At 39.5% G+C, this 17,291-nt stretch overlaps 1 protein-coding gene across 2 annotated transcripts in view; it reads right to left on the reverse strand.

The window, feature by feature from the left end:
* unc5cb (unc-5 netrin receptor Cb) overlaps positions 1-17,291 on the reverse strand; it is a 126,136-nt gene that overhangs the window by 29,547 nt on the left and 79,298 nt on the right. For both annotated transcript variants that reach the window (XM_024803382.2, XM_024803381.2), the window contains exons 4-5: positions 16,661-16,764; positions 2,040-2,220 (exon numbers count right to left, since the gene is read on the reverse strand). In XM_024803382.2, coding sequence (XP_024659150.1) covers positions 2,040-2,220; positions 16,661-16,764 — 285 coding nt within the window. The remainder of the gene's footprint in view (positions 1-2,039; positions 2,221-16,660; positions 16,765-17,291) is intronic.

A 17,291-nucleotide genomic window follows, 5' to 3' on the forward strand; every position in this document is an offset into this window, starting at 1 on the left:
TTTTCTTCTTATCAACTTACTGTTTCTAGTATCTTTGTCTGGGATTTTGCTGGAAACCTCTGGGATATAAACATGCTCCCTTTCCTTCTAATTTATATATCACTAGTATTAGGCATAGCCCTTATTCTCTAGGTTTTCTCACACTTCTTTGCAGGGAAATGTGTATACTTTCATGTACAGTAATATTGTACAATAGCACTGTCAACTTATGCTTCCCCTTTCCAAAAGAGACTTATTTCCAAAACAGCTGAACGACTGTGTAAAATGCAAAAGATTTGCAAAACTATTTTTGTTTCACATTGAACCAAATGTTTCCAACAGGTCTGAACCAAAGGCAGGCCAGTTTAGCACCTGGACTACAGACTTACTACAGACCCATATCCAAAACATGTACATACTGTTTAGCATCAACAATGCAGGTCACATATACCATGTGCACTAATGTTCCCCCCATACCATTTCTGATACTGATACTCTTAAGCTGTGCACCGGCCACAAGACCACCATCCTTCTCACCTTCAGCTCATCGCCCACAGGATGAGGCAGAGAGAAATCTGCAGCGTTTCTGGATCTTATTTTTATACCATTTGTTTTTATTTGCAGAGGTTTTCAGAAGTGTTTCTGAACTCAAGCTGTGTTTTCCACTTTTCCACTACAGAATCATATCTGGTGCCACATGAGCAGCCAAAGGACACAGCCATTCGATAACAATTTGCAGACTTTACCCTGGTGTGCTGAGATTTATCCAAATTCTCTGAATCCTTTAATGATATTACAGTATATACAACAAATGATACAATCCCCAAACTGAAACACTGCAGATTAACTGAACAGATTGTAAGAGGTTACTCCAGGGGGTCCTGATTCTCTTTTTAGCAGCATTAAACAACTGTTTTTTGTTGGCCTATCCAATATTTTGACATGTTCAGCTTTTTCTTTTAGATGAATATAGTGTTTAACTGATTTATAGGTCAGTGCAATCTCTTTCACACTTAAGACAGAGTCCCAGCCTTTTTAGGAAATCAGGGTATACACGAATGCTTGTGTAGTCCTCTTTGGAAAGGAAAAGGACAGGCTGACATCAAAGTGCTTTTTTGACACTTGGCTCTAATATACTCTGCTAGTAACATGAAATTCTTGAGGAGACACTTGTCTCACTGCCTTCCTATTATAATACTAACCATGCAGTAAGTCCAGGGAAGAGATAAGGGAACAGGATGAGAAAATTCTGGCTTTGAAGCTAAACTCTGATAATGGTATCAGACATCTGGTCACCTTTATGGTATGTGCACTATATGCACATCTGTATTTATACGCCACCTTCATTTAGAAATATGCATTACACTGTTCGTGCAAAGTGAATAAAATCTGTAAGCACTTCTGCACCTGAAAGAGGGCAGTTGTTTTATTATTCCCTTTTAGAGTTAAATTGGCAAAGCCATGAAAAGTTCTATCAAGCACAGGATGAACTCTGCTGGCCTCAGTTAAATGAGCTATCAAGCCAGTAGTCATTTCTACAGAAAAAAAGAACAATGTCTGAGGTTCAAAGGAACATTTGCTTCACGTGTCATTTGTTCTGTCTTAAGTAGCCTCCAGCAGCTGTTGAAGTTTAACGTCAGAACCGTGCTGTGCAATAACAGTCATGTTAGCTGATGTTAGAGAGACAGCGGGCGAGGCTGCGTGAAACCACAGCAGGGGTCTCTTTAAGTACAGCTCAGCCACATCAGCACCTCTGCAGATCAAAAAAGAGAAAAAAAACAAATCTTCCATTCCTTGCACACCTTCTGGCAGGAACAAAATGAGTGAATGTTACACGCTGCATGAGAGAGAGAGGGGGAGATTTAAAGTATGCAGAGTGACTTTGAAATTTGTTTTTACTTTGAGCCGAGCTGAACTTCATAAAGGAAGTTTCCTCAACACCAGTGTCTCACTTTACTAATCAGCCGTGTGGTTGGTAAGAACAATGAGCTGGTCAGACACATGTAAACTACTTTGAATCGAATTGTATTAACGTGTAGAAAGGTAAGACTGTAGGTTACCATAGACAATAACTGTGGCAGTTGTGCTGCGTCTTTTCGCCACAATGTTCTTTGCCACACAGGTGTAGTTGGCCGTGTCAGAGAGGCGAGCCTGTTTAATAATGAGGTTGTGGTCGATGGTGATGTAGAAGTTTCTGTCGTCTGCAGGGTCGATAACCTCCTCGTTCTTAAGCCACTCCACCTACAAAAAAACCAAACAAAGGAAATCAGGAAAGTGAAAGTGAGAAAGAAAACTGCGAGCTTGGAGGCAACAGAAATGCATTTTTTTTTTTTTTAAAAAAAAGGAGGATGTGAAAGGAGATATAAGACAGTTTGACCTCATTAAATTGTACCAAAAATCAAAGTGAAGTGTTTAAACAGTGATGGTTTTTGTGTAGTTTCTGTCTAACCTCTCAAATAACTGTGAGTGCCAGGATTACTATGTTTACTCTGAGGTCCTGCTACAAAAAGTCAATAGCTATCATGCTCTTTTTATTCTCCCCCTAGAACAAAGCGCCGCAGTAACAGCGGCGCTGTCAGACAACAGAGACAAGAAAACTCTCCAGAATTCCTCAGGCTGAGAAGCTCTCTGACCTTTTCTTTTGAGTTTCATTTTTCCAAATGAAACTGATATTGCACTCCAGGCACTATCGCGGAACAGAAGATCATTTGGAGGCTTTATTTGCTGTAATTCACCGAGATCCCTTTTCTCTCTTCAAGAAGAGAGAAAAGAAAAACATGTGCCGCCTCACAGTCCGCAGCCAGTTTGATTCAAAATATTTCCTGGTTCTCTGGTTTTCTTCAAAGAAACTGTCCAGTGATGAAGAGGCCTGGCAAACAGCTAACTTCCTGTGCATTGTGATAGCCCATGAGTAACAGGGCCTGATAAGAGATAAGACACCAAGGAGGACTACAGAGAAAGATAAGCAGGATGTTTATAAAGGGGCTTTCTCATGAGAGATAGAATATCGCAAAAAGTAGGGCAATAACCTGATATGAGACTGGCCAAGACAAAACAGTCACTGTTGTTTTTGAATTTCTTAGGCAACAACACAGAAACAGCATTTTGTGCTGTGAAAACGTAGAATACACTGGCCATTGTTGTAAGACCGGCATTGTTAGGAGTTTCTCAAAAGAGAATACAGACCCACTATGACATGCACTGGGATATCAGCATCACCGGCATCGCACCTCAGCAAGACTACCTGCTCTTTCTTTTTCTAGTTTTTGCTATGTAAAGTTTATCTTATCTTAAAATACAGACTTTAAATACTTCCTTTCACAGTTAATTCTCAGTAAACAAGTCCCAAATTGTTGCATACAACACATCAACAGGCACTTATCCCCATCACACACTTACATCAGAAAAAAGACGGGGTTTAAAACACAATATCAACTGAGCATTTCAGTGAACCACTGTAAGCTTAATGTATATTCACTGTTCATTTGGTGCTTATGAATTTCTTCCTCTATAAACACGTATCAGTCGAATCAATCTCACAGAGCCACGAGGGACGCAGTTCCATCACTTGCCGTCTATTAAATATAACTAAACATTTCTCTCCCTTGAGAACAAAGTGCAGCATGACAGACTGTATATTGCAATATATAGGAGATAGATCATTCACAGATACATCATTATTTAAAAAATAATAATTTCTGCAAGGAACTCATGCAAAAAGAAATGTTTTATGTTAACCTAGTTCATTAGACTTCTGTCTAGATCATTAATAAAAACAGAGTTTACATATACATATACACACGCACACACACACACACACACACACACACTTATCCAGCAGGGTAACACATCATGTCATTCAGATCCATTCATGTGTTCACTCTATTCAAATGTCCTTTACAATCACCAGATCTCAATCCAATAGATCACCTTTGCAATGTGGTAGAACAGCAGATTTACATCATGGATGTACAGCTGCTGAATCTGCAGGAACTGTGCAAGAATTAGGACAGATTGAGGGTAAAAAGGGGTCCAATCTGGTACTAGCAAGGTGTACCTAATCAAGTGGCTGGTGAGTGTTTATAGTTAGTTGTTTCCTGCTATTGAGCTGTCTTCTTTAAATTATTTTGACAGCAGCTCAGGTGTCAGTCAGACATCTTCTACAAAGTTTCTCTTATTTTATACCGACACAACTAAGTCACATATGCTGTGTACATTACCACGATTTCACTACAAAGAAGGCAATAACAAACTGTAACTGTAAAAATATAACAAGAAGGTTTATATTCTATACATATGTATAGAATTCTACGTATATTTATATATGTAGAACTGACTAATTTAAGTGCAGGCATCAGGAGAGTTACTGAGTACGGGTCCCATACATTTTCTGTACATGTGTGTGTCACCCTCAGTCTTTAATAATGAATAAAACATTTCGAGCACTACCAGAAAGAAGGACCCCTATGTTCAGAGAACAAAGATTTGACAGTGATCTGATTGCCACTTTTTGTCTTTTGTTCCCACACACAAGCAATACCAAAAGCAAACAATCTAATGATGCAAACAGGAGAAACAATGGCTGTTTTTTTTTTCGTTGTTGTTGTTGTTTTTGACATAAATATTTTCTCTTTTGGTGCCTGCATCAGTGTGTGTTGGGCACAGGGAATTAAAAAGTGAAAGGTCTCTTCTTAGAATAGAGATTGACAGTTGATACAAAGAGGTGGTTATCCAATTTTGCACCAATCACAGAGGCTGCCTCTTCAAATTTGCTGTGTTCAGATGTCAAGAGCACTTTTATATGAGAAGGTAATTAAAAATTGAACAAAAGCGCTTTTCAGTGCAGATGGAGGGGTGGGAGGGAGACAGAGTGACAAGAAATATAAAGTGGTAGAAACTCATGTCAAAAGGGGGAAACGTGTGAGAGAGCTAAACTGAGCAATGGTTCACCGATTATTTTGTACTGACTATATTTAGGACTCATTTATAAAAGGTTGTTTGGCTACAGGGCTGTGACTGATGGTTTCTTTGTCAGGCAACTGATAATGCTCCGGACATTCGAAAAGATCACAAAAGTTTTAGACTTGGCTGAAAATGCATGTTTAATGTTGTTGGTTTTTTGGTTTTTTTTTAATTGAGGTTTGCTGCTGACAGGTAGCTTAAGCAGGTTTTATTATCAAACTTCTTAAAAGTAAAAGCAGCAAATTTGCACATTTAAAGGATGAAACCATTATTTTTTGGCATGTTCCTTCATGTGATAGGGTTTCTTTGTACAATATCACATATGCTCCGTTAATTTGAAACGTACTTTGAACAGGTAAAGCTACATGTTGCAGAAGAAGATTAGGGCCACTGAAATTCATACACACACACAGTCACACACACACACACACACACATAAATTTTGTAAAATTCAAAGTGCAACATGCAAGCATCAAAAACTGTAATATTGTGTATGTATAAGTATAGTGTGTATTGTGTAATATTGTGTGTAAGTTGTATATGTCGTGAAAGAATACTTTTAGCATGACCTGTGCTTTTTCAGGTGGAAGTGTTTTTACAGACTCTTCTTTGCAGACTGTCTGTTTATGCATATGTGGTGTAATAAGTGTGGCGTATCAGGTGACCCTGAATCCTTCCTCAGTTATGTTACAATAGGCGTAGGCTGCTGGGGGCTTCTCATCATGCACTGGGTGTTTCTCCTTCACTCACCTTTTTTCACTTACTATGTGTTTGTTTATATGTATATCATTAGTTATTATTAATCTCTGGCTCAGCTCAACAGTGCATCTTTTGTCCTGTGTCCCTCTTTTCCTTCCCACTGGTGACAAGTTCTTGCTCATAGGGTGTCATCTGATTGTTGGAGATTTCTCTGTATCATTATAGGTTCTTTACCTTACAATAATACAGTGCCTTGAGGCAACTACTGTTGTGAATTGGCGTTATATAGATAAACCTGAACTGAACAGAATCCCAATCATAGCACGGCATACTTCTGTATGATCTAATCTAGTACCAGTCTTTAAAGGAACTAAGCTACACAGTCTGTATACTAATTGCATATGTGCAGAAAACTTCATGTCACATTGAACTTGTTCAGGTTTCTTTCATGCCAACAGATTCAAAAGACATAAACACAGATACACAAAGTTATACACACACATCCAAATGCTCACGCTCACAGCTCGTTAGCGTCTGATTGGCAGTAAAACATCCGGAGAGGTAATTGGCACATTTCTTGTCATTAACGAAAGGAAATTGCCACATGTCAGCTGCCATAAAGAAAAAGCCTGTCTGGCTGAAGACAGCCAAGTGACACACAGTGAGAGAGTGAGCGAGAGAGGGAAAGTGAGTGTAGGGTGTGGGGGGCACGTAGAACTAGGAATGGAGGGGGACAGGTAAATGAGAGATGGTAAGACAAAGAGGAGAAAGACAGATGAGTGAGAAGGAGAGCAGGTGCACATCCAGGAGGGCAGTCACTAGTGTTCCAAAATATATCTAATACATCATCACCGAGAGGCAAGGACGGACAAGAAAGAAGAAAGATGGACGATTGGGGGGAAAATGTTACAAACAAGTGACTTTGGCTTGAAGAAAGGAAGATTTAAGATGAACGAGAAGGGACAAAGTCTAAAGCATGAGGTTAACAAAGAAAAATCACATCGATATTCACAGATCAACATACTGAATTGTATTTACACAAATAATACGGATCGATTAAGAAAATTAAAGACATTGAAGCCAATAAAAGTCCATTGACTTCTTGTGCACGGACTAGACTAAATTATTTCAGAGGTGGGATCATCTGAAGTTTGCAAATCTCGTGCAAATATAAAATGCTGGGTTATTCCACTGGAAAGACAAATTTGTTCAAGAAATGTAGCTTGTAGAAATTTGCATGGAACAAATGAAATGGTGAATTGGTCAGTTTTTGATTAATTTAATGTATTTTTTAGCCTTTACTTAAGACAGATAGAGGAGAGAAGACGGTACAGCAGGCCAAAGGCATGCAGTAAATGGCCTTGGAGCAGATTTGAACCAAGGCCTCAGCAACTGCTTTAAAGTACATGGGTTACCTGTTCAATCAGATGAATTATACCAGAACCCTTTATTTCATTTTTAAATGAAAATCGCAGAAAACGTATTTATAAACCACACCGTGATAATGTCACATGAAGATGCAAACACAAAAAGCTAGGTTTGTATACTAACGTTTGTTCCCATTATTACTGAAAAATAAAGAGTTCATGGAAGGTTTTTTACGCAATAAGTTGTTTGGGGCAGAGTATTAGACATTGAGAACCAAAAGTTTGTTGCACTGGTAAACACTGGAGGATGAGCTCATGCTGAGCTGCTCTTGGTATCAAAGCATGCAAATGTTTGAGAAGTTTCGTGAACCACAGTGCCACCTTATGGCATTAAGAAAGTGCAGTCAGTGGTAGTGGGGCATGGCAGAGCACATGGTGTGACTAGCTTGTTCTGCTATGGATGATGGGTTTATGTTGTTGCCTTGGAAACTGTCCGTGAGTATTCTCAGTTATTGTGTTTTAAATGTTGGTACAATGACATTTTAAGTTTGGTCAAATTTAACTGAAGCCAAATAACTGATTTTGGTATGGAGTGACTCTATATCCTTTTGCATTCCTGTCAGTGTTAGGGCTTTACACAAAGTGGAGTCACAGTAATGTTAGTATGGGTTTATGCTTTTCTGCAGTTTTACTCATGAAAAGCTTTAATAAAGTCAAGAAAAGTTACACCTTGTTTTATATTGGAAAGGTTCATGAGCTTTGAAGATGGAGTCTCATCACAAGGAGGGACTGAAGGGTGTACTCCCCTCAGATAGGCTACAGCCCCTAATTTTGATAGAGTAAGATAAGCAGCTAAAGAATAATGAGTGGAATTTGATGTGATAAAACAGACAGCAGTATTCTTCACAGAATCGGTGAGAATCTACTCAACACGTGAAGTCTCCACTAAAGATGCAGTTCTCCAGGAAGGAACATACCTGATGTTTAATTTCTGCTTTTGTACATCCATCCATCCATCCAACCACCCACTTATCCATCCATCATTGAAACATCTATCCATCCATCCACTCATCCATGCATCCAACATAATTTGTTTTTTTAGCACGACCACTTGGGGTCAGCAGACATGAGCGCTAAACAAGACTGACATATTGAGATCTCATGGAGTTCATAAGGTAAACCTTTACAGTGTTTTATAGCTGCTAAATGCATTGATATGTTGCGTTATTTTATTTTACATGTAACTCCACGACCTTAGCCTGAATGTCTAAAATCAAAACTTAATAAATGGAGCTGTAGCCCCTCGGTGCACCATTAGTTTTGCTCTCAGTGAGGCATAGCTCTATTTTGAATGACTACCCAGGTGGCCTACGTCCTTTAAACCACCCAGCTTTCAAATAAGAGTGCAGCTTCGGTGCGCCTCCACTGTCACTTCTTCTCCCACTAGCAAACATTACTGGCTGAAGACCTGGTTAGAGCAGCAATGTAGGAGTAGCCACTGAGTGTGATGTTTCTGCCTGGGTGTGCCAGCAAAACACTAATTAGCCCAATAGACAGAACACACTGTATACAATCCTCTCACTTGTTAAGAACCACTGCAAAGCAAAACCATTCATTACTCATCGCTGTTGTGTCAGAAATAGAGTGTACAGAAGAGTGTGGGGGTGGAAAGGGGTGTGAAAATAAAGAACGGGGAGAGAAAAAAAATATTCCACAGCAAAGTGCAAGACTTCTACGGAGAAGTCATTATGAGCTCTTCTGCTTTTCCACATGCACTATAACTATCTATCAGATGTAATTTATTCATTTCCCTTTTTTCACAGTATATATCCGCTCCAGGCTTGAATGACACACCTGGAGAATGAGCCACTAAAGGTTATAAACTGATTATTCAATCATTCACTTACAGACAACAAGCCATATGCTCTGCATCTGCCTGCATGACAAGTATGGAAATGTGAGCTGTATAAATATTAACAAGCCCAAATGCTCAAACGTGTGATATCTTGAGATGTGATGGGAAAAATGTTAGTGTGAGCGTTAATGCCGGTATTGCTTGTTGTAGCCGAACCAGTATATTTGTCTGTGAGGGTGTTTGTGGAGGAGCTGGAATGGGACAGGTTAGGGAGGAGGAGGAGAGAGGGCAAATTTAGATAACAGTAGTGGAGTTGGAGCGGTTACTACTGTAGGTGTCCATAGAGGAGATGGATCGCTAAGACTCGAGCCAGGAATAATGACCTCTCCCAGTTCATTTCCACCTTTAGTTCTCCTCTACAGTCTGCTGAGGGAACACAGGCATTTCTTAAACTGGCTCCAAGGATAGCGAGGCACTGCTTACTCTGTTTTCCCCTTTCCCAGTACATTTACCTCATACGTGTGGCAAAACGATACTCTTTTACCAATGTGTGTTTGTTGGGAAACTACCTTAAGAATCCATAGTTTAAAAATGTCTCTATAAATCCTCCTTCTGTCACTAAATGGATGATTAAATTCTGACAGTGATGATGTGATTATGGGATTTCTGCCAATACTTTTTTTTTTTTTAATAAATTCACCACATGTGGGTGGATAAGTGCAAGTTGGCTATTGAGAGGCATGGCACACATGTTATTTCATTAGAATTTTTAAATAACAACCTAACACAAACCATTACTGAGGCTCTGGCTTTCCCAGTCAGAGAACTGTTTAATACACTCTCTGCATTCAGTGCTTGGTTTCCCTGAGACTGCCCTGACTTTTAACAAAGCTTAGATGATAACCCCATCAAGGGAGAGGGTTTCTTTGCTGCTCAAGAGGTCAGATCTCACTTGGTATACAGAATGCAACCTTCAGGAATACGAATAAACTGAAACAGCACAAGCCCAGTGCAAACAGCTTAAAAGCGGTAAGGAGGTTTTTGGTTTTTTTTAGGTGATACAGAAATAATTTTCTCACCAAATAAAAACAGTCGCACTATGTTGTATTCTTTGCTTGGGAAAATGTGTGGTTTTAGTTATTCTTTTACTATATGATCTGTAACAAACGTTATTTGTTTGCTAAAAAAGGGCTTGTGAAAAATATGCTTCCAGATGGCCAAAGTTTCAAAATCTTACAAATGGCGAGTGGGACTTTAATACATAATGTTGGTTTGGTTTTGTCTTCCAGAATCAGTTTCTTGCATGCAGATTAAAGTAAACAATGTCTTAAGGGGCGTTCACACAGGAAGCGATTTGATTCGCTCGTCATGTTTTGCTTTTTTGTTTGGTTGTTTGTTTATGGTCAGTTGCTCGCGGACATGGCCATAGCAATTCTCTGATTCATTTGCCATCCAGTCATACCACTTGTAGCCTTTATTCTTACCAGCAGCTGCTTCAGTTGCTCGCAAGTCGAGAAGAGTTTAACTCGGGACTCACCCACTTCATGTTGGCAGTGGTTATTTCACCTGTCATCATAATGTTGCTAAATGTCACTTTCTATGATCTCTGGTAAGAACGTTGCTGCAAATTGCTTCCGGTGGACGAGATGCTGGACTGCTAGGATATCAGCTGACACAAGCACGGTTGGTTACCGAAGAGCACTTATAGACTTTAAAAGTGCATCAGAGAGACACATGGGCACCTGCTAATTATTTCAAGAAAGTAATATCCAAATAGAGTTCCCCCACAAAAACTGGAGCACAGTCCCTTTGGATGAGCTGTTAATACAATTAAGCAATCCACTTAGTGATTCAAATGAGCAACTACTGGCTACAGCTGCTGTGTCAGCATCCACCTGTCACTAAAAGCAGCCACAACTATAATAATGTATAACTAATCTTTAATATAAGTGGGTGAGTTGTAGAATACATTCATGGATGGATGCTGTTCATTTAATTATGGAAGTCTATGGGGTCAGTGATTCTACAAGTTCTTCTGTCTTTACTATACAGATAGATTCCACATGCTGTTGCTTGTTATGAAACTGTACTTTATGATCCACATCATTTTTAGAATTAACTTACTCGGTGACCTCTTATACCGCAAAAAGAGACACAGAAATATTTTCTGATAGAATAAAGTCACTCACAACACCTTTATATTGATCAGAGACCCAAAATACTTCCCTCACTGTAACACAACCACCACACACTGTTACTATAGGGAGCAGGGATTCAATTTTTTTTTCTACAACAGTTTCTTTCCTTTCTCAGCAGAAGTCTGACTTAATATATGCAGGGAAAATCATCTTCAGAATGAAATACATTTGACAAATAAACCTTACCCACCCAACAGTAGAAAGGGCTGTGCGGGCAGCAGACCTCACAAATGCGGGGCTACTAGGATTAATCGCAGTCTTTTCACGGGAAACCTGCAATGATTGACAGGTGAGTGCCTGAAGGGCAATCTTTAGTTGGTTGCCACAGGGATTTAGACTGGCCTTGTGACTCTTTCTTCCCATGGGTTACCTTAATGAAAATGCCCTCCCTGTTCCACTGGGCACTAAAGTGTTTTTCTCTTGACATTCTTGGCACTCTCATAACGCAACTATGCAGCATTTTTACAGCAGTAAAAGCACTCAGCTATTTTCTGACAAGGTGAACATATGGGCAACCGGTCGCAGCATGCCTTCATATCACTAATTAAGTAAAAGTGGGCTAAAAAAAACACTAATCGCTTACATGCTCTATGTGTAAAATGGGGTTGATGATGAAGCTTGATAAGTGCCAGATATAAGAACTATACTGGATTTTATATAATAATGAAGCATTTTGAACATATTTTTAAATTAGCAATGACATCTGTCATGAACTGAAACGGATTGAATTTTGTGTCTCAGCTGTTTTAATTCATCTGCATTAGTTTTCTCCCCTCTCTGGATGAGAAAGTGTGAAGTAAAGATCTTTGTGTTTCCCATCTTTCTTCTTACTAAGCCAATGGACTTAATCATGGCAGCAGGGCCCATACCCTGCAGAGCATCAATGACTCGTTACCCGTGATAACACGGCAGGACCCCGACCGACTGAGGAGATGCCTGAATTAAAATCCTGCTTCCATGGAAATAGGCACAGTGCCTCCCGGTCCTGCGTAACCTCTGAACTCTTGTCTTTGTCTCAGGACTGTGACAAGCGCTCCGAAATGGAGACGGAGGGAATGGGCGAAGAAAAGAAACAATTCTTTTTGCTGTCGAGTTTATAAGGCTGCCACATATTAAGTATAAAAAGAGGCCGCTGCTGCTTGTCGAGAGGTCCTTTAGATGTGGATGAAAGAGCCTCCTGAGGGTTTTCAAAGGGAAGGATCTGCATTGAGCTGGTGAGAAGCTCTCAGTTCCCATCTTTACCTTTATTACTATAACTACGGATAGCACTCAGCCACTAAGCTGATATAACAGTGAAACAGTGCACAGAGCCTTTGTGCCAAATCACTCCGATTCTACTGTTCCTAGAATAGCCTCAACAGTTAGATTTTCCTTCTGCTCTTCATTAAGTACATATCAAATATTCATGGCTATGGAAAGGTGTAACAATGACTTTAAGGGAGCCTGTTGAGTGTCTAATTTATTCAGACCATACAAGACATTCAGATGACTTAATCCCTGTGCTATTCCAGAAACCCAACTCGCTGTATTTCAGCTCTCAAAGGCCAAAGTTCCATTGGTAATGGTCACAGGGAGAGCCAAGATAAATGCCTGCTGCTTGTTTTCTTTGTGTGTGCAAAACTGCGTGTGTGTGTGTGTGTGTGTGTGTGTGTGTGTGTGTGTGTGTTCCACAACTAATTGTGCTTCAGTAAAAATAAGTTAAGTAAACATGAAAATGGCTTAGATTGAACTTCAAGTACCAAAACCTCTGAGATGTTTCATGTGTTTTTTTATGAAAACTTGCTGCATCATCACAGAAGCAATCCAAGCTATTCAGCATAATGTTTAGTTTTCAGGGCAACAGCCCACGCAGAAAGCCAAGAAAAACTCAAAACCACTTAAAAAGAATCACAGGATGTCATTACTATGGTAAACCATCATGACAGCTTATAATGTAAATCATCTGAAAAAGTGGGAAGACAAAGACGAACCAGGAGATAGATAATAGCTCGCATCAAACAGTGCAGTTCTTTGTAATCTGAGATCAAAACTAATTAGGATTGACTTACTTTGATTCTGCAAAATGTGGGCTTCTTTCTTCTTTGAATGTGCAAGTATGTATTTGGTTGGGAGGACGCTGAAATACTTTGGTAACTAACCGTTTCAAACAGCTGAAACGCTTTTGGCATTATAGCTGATCTCGACAGAACGCCTTTTTGAAAGCTTAACTAAAACTATTCACCTTGAAGTAACACAAACTATCAGTGCTTTCAGTTCTAATGACAGCTCAGAATCTTTTCTAAAGCGAAACAACAGAGCAATATGTTACTACCTGTGGAACAATGTTTTTAGACACCAGTCAACAGTAGCAATAGACAAGGTTATTACAGTTAAGTAAAAGTTATCCGGTAAAAAAACTACACACAGAAAATAACAAAATCTAGCAAGAACAATATTATGCACTTAAGATAATAATATACTACATTGACAAAGTTACTGTTTTATCTACACATTAAACATAGAGAAGCTGCTGGGTCATCGAAACCCATGTCACAAAGCTCCCGGTGAACAGTTTTTGTGCTGATGTTAATGCAAGAGGAGGTTTGGAGCAGTTATTGAGTCAGCAGACTGTTGGTGAATCACGCATTATGTTCCTCAACACTCGGCAATCCTGCTCTGTAACTTTAAATGGTCTTCCATCTTGTGACTGTGGTTCCTAAATGCTTCCACTTCCACTAGCAGGTAAGACATTTCCAAACCTGACCTGTTGCAATGGTAGCATCCCATAACAGCAAAATCTTCAGTGACCTCTTTATAGAATGACCCATTATTTTTTAAAAGGAAGACTGCTTACCTAGTTACTTGATTTTACACACCTGTGGTAATGGGACTGAAAACACCCCAATCTGTAGACCAGTGCTTGTTTGTATATTGTATATGTATGTCCCACTTTGTTAGTTTTAGTCTGTTAACACAACCAGCTTTGGGTGGCTTTACTTCATCTTATGTGAAACTGGGGTGTCTACGTGAGTGTGATCTAAGTGTTTATCCTGTAATGCCTCCTGTGTGTGTCTTAAATTTCCCTCTGAAATAAATCCATCTATGCTCTTTCTCTACTCTTTTTGGAGGCTGTGGCTTATCCCAGTAGTCATTGGATGAAGGAAACTAGCAGAAACTAACACTGAAAAAAATAAGTAGATAAACTAAAGCCGAACACTTTTGAGCAGTCAAAACTGAAACATGCAAATATTTAAAATGAAACCAAACTGTAAAAGAAAAACTGCTAAATAAAACAAATATGCAGAGCCATGTATACAGAAGAAACTGAAAGTAGATTAAAAACTATTTAAAAATCAAGACAATAAGAAGATGATAAGTGTATTTTGTAATACATAATGAATGAAATGCTAGATTTTCTTTAATATATATATATATATATACTCAACTGAAAAGAGGAAGCACAGAATTCAGATTCTTCCTTGTCATTTATTAGTGGTGAATCTATTTTGCAGTCCATGTGAATTAATTTTGGCTGGTGAGCCAGGAATCACACCGGTAATTACATGGAACGGACGAACAGTCTTTTGGCAGCAAGTTCTCTGTATGCAGGCAAATTAATGTCCTTGCTGGTACACTGTCATGGGAACATGTCAGTGGAAGTTAAAACATATGACAATGCAGTACATGGACAGTCAGCAGATGTGCATGCCTTACTTGTACTTTTTTATGACAGAGAAGCCACACGGCACATGATTTTAAAAAAAAAAGTGCTGTGAGAGTATGGGGTTTTTATGGCTCCGCCACAGCTCTGCCATCCTGCCAGCCTCTTGCTCTCTGGGCAAAGGCCTGCAAAGGAACCACAGAGTGAGCTGACAGCTCATTGGAGGCCTGACAACAACTCAGTGGATCCAATCCCCGACAAACCTTAACAGCTCTCCTCCTTCTGCCTTCATCCTCTCTATATTTTTTTGTGTCTTGAGCCGGTGAAATATGACAGATCTTTCTCTCAACAGCGGCTGCTACATATTTCTCCAGATTCATATGTAACCACAGACTTAGCCCATCTGCTTTTTCCAAGGTTTTTTCTCTGGCGAGCTTATGTGAGAAGAGGCCTGACAAACACAGATGAAAAAGCAGCATTCGTTTTGTCCATTTTCCCTCCGAGGCAGCTGAGTTTGAGTTCAGAAGAAAAGGGTGGGGGAACTATCTAGTAAAATGGGACTGTTGTCTTTTTTAGCAGCCATGAGGTAAGAGGGACTAGTTAAAAGAGCTGGAAGTGTGCCTCTGTACACACACTGAAAAGTCAGGTAGATCATGGAAAGAAAAGTAAATAGAAAGCAATTACTGACTTTAGTCTGAATACAAGTGAAGGGAAATCTGAAAAGACTATAATGTTTTTAAAAGAGGTCAATTACTACAATAGCTAAACATCGTATGAGTGCTCTGTTTTCTCAATTGATGGTATCTACACTAAAACAACAGCGGCTCCTTTACTCCAGGCGAACAGAATCTCCTGTTTACTCTTCACTGTACATCTGGATTGCCACAGCAATTCAGAAGGATGTGGTATGATTGTAATCAAGCTAGGTCTTTGATCGCTACACTGAGCTAATCCAGGGCTTACAGTAACCTCAGACAGGCTGTAGAAATCACCATTACTATACAGCTGTTACAGGAAAACTATCTGACTAAAGCCTGGCTTGTATGAGGAGAGTCTGCGGAGTGCTACTCCTAAACTTTCGTCCATTGAGCTTGTCAGCACTTTCAGCAGGGATAAATGCTGTGCAGTTCCACTCACTTAACTCAGCTTTTCCAGGTCATTCATAAGCTTTTACAGAGTTCAGTCCCTACAACTCACAACTGAAAAAAAACCACCTCCCGACCAAACCATCAAACCACACTTTCATCCTGTATCTATGGTCCTGCAATCTCAACTGAGCCTTTTCAAATACAGTCCTAATAGGGTTCTACTGTCGGGCAGGGAGAAAGAACGGCAGGGAGGAGATACTGGCCAAGCTAAGGTAGCAAAGTCACACAACTGAATGTATTTTTTTTTTTTATCCCTCGGCAGATAATTACAATTTTCTCTCCTCCAAATTGCAGTGACAGGCCGATGTTCAGGAAATACCCAAAGAACTTTAATAACCCGGGCAGTGGTGAAAAATGTCCTTATCTGCGCAGTGTGGCGTGTCAGATTTATTCAGTGTTATTTTATTTGAAACCTCTGAAATAGGCAAGTTTAAAACTGAGGCAAATTCTGTAATCAACACACAGTTTCTACCTGAATTATTTAGAGAATAGAAGAACAGAATCAGTGACTGACACTACCAAAATTACAATATATGCTAAAAAATGCATGAGCTCACTATGCAGTACAATATTGTAGGTGATATTTTAACATTTTATATACTTAAAAAATAATGCCAAGAATAATGATGGCATATCTCCAAAAACCCATCCCAAAAGTCAGTGAAAATTACCTCTTTTTAAAGAAGTCAGTTGGGTGGATTTGAGGTGAGAGCATTTTGCCTTCATTTCCCTGAAAAGTACTTACCTGTTCAAACATATTATCCTAACAACAAACGTGCACTGGCTTCATGAAACACCCTTTTGGACCTTACCTCAGCAGCTGGGATGCCTTCGGGTGGGCGACATTGAAGTAACACTTCCTGTTCAAGTGACACTTCTTTTCCAAGAGGTTCCTGGTCAAATGTCTTTCTCAAGTCTGAAAAAACACATAAAAGACATTGTGTATTAGTGCTAAATGAAAGTGTATCATACTGGAAGATCGACAGTATATCCTGAAATATGTTTAAGATTAAACACAAAGCCGACCAGTGTTAATGTCACAAACTATAAAAACAATTAAAAGAAAAGAAAGGTTAAGTTGTCAATAAGACCTGCCTATGTAAAAGCAGTATATATAAAACAGACTATAGGTGAGTGTTATGTCTCCAAGCTCATCTTCAACACACACACACACACACACACACACACAGATTGCTTGAAATAGATGGATGGAAAATATGGAGAAGGGGCTCACTTGCGCTCCATCAGAAAACCAACATTTTCTTGGCGTGAGAGCCCTTATGGATTAGTGCAGGGAAGGTATAGTGGAGCTGACAGGCTAGGATTACTGAAGGTGTCATGCTACACTGGAACCTGAAGCCCATTAGACATATATCATGCTGCACAGACTGAGACAGTAGCAGTGGGCATCAACTGACGAGAAGGGGCGAGGAGAGGAGAGGA

Source organism: Maylandia zebra, linkage group LG7 (genome assembly GCF_041146795.1).
Source record: "Maylandia zebra isolate NMK-2024a linkage group LG7, Mzebra_GT3a, whole genome shotgun sequence".
In the NCBI taxonomy this organism is placed as follows: domain Eukaryota; kingdom Metazoa; phylum Chordata; class Actinopteri; order Cichliformes; family Cichlidae; genus Maylandia; species Maylandia zebra.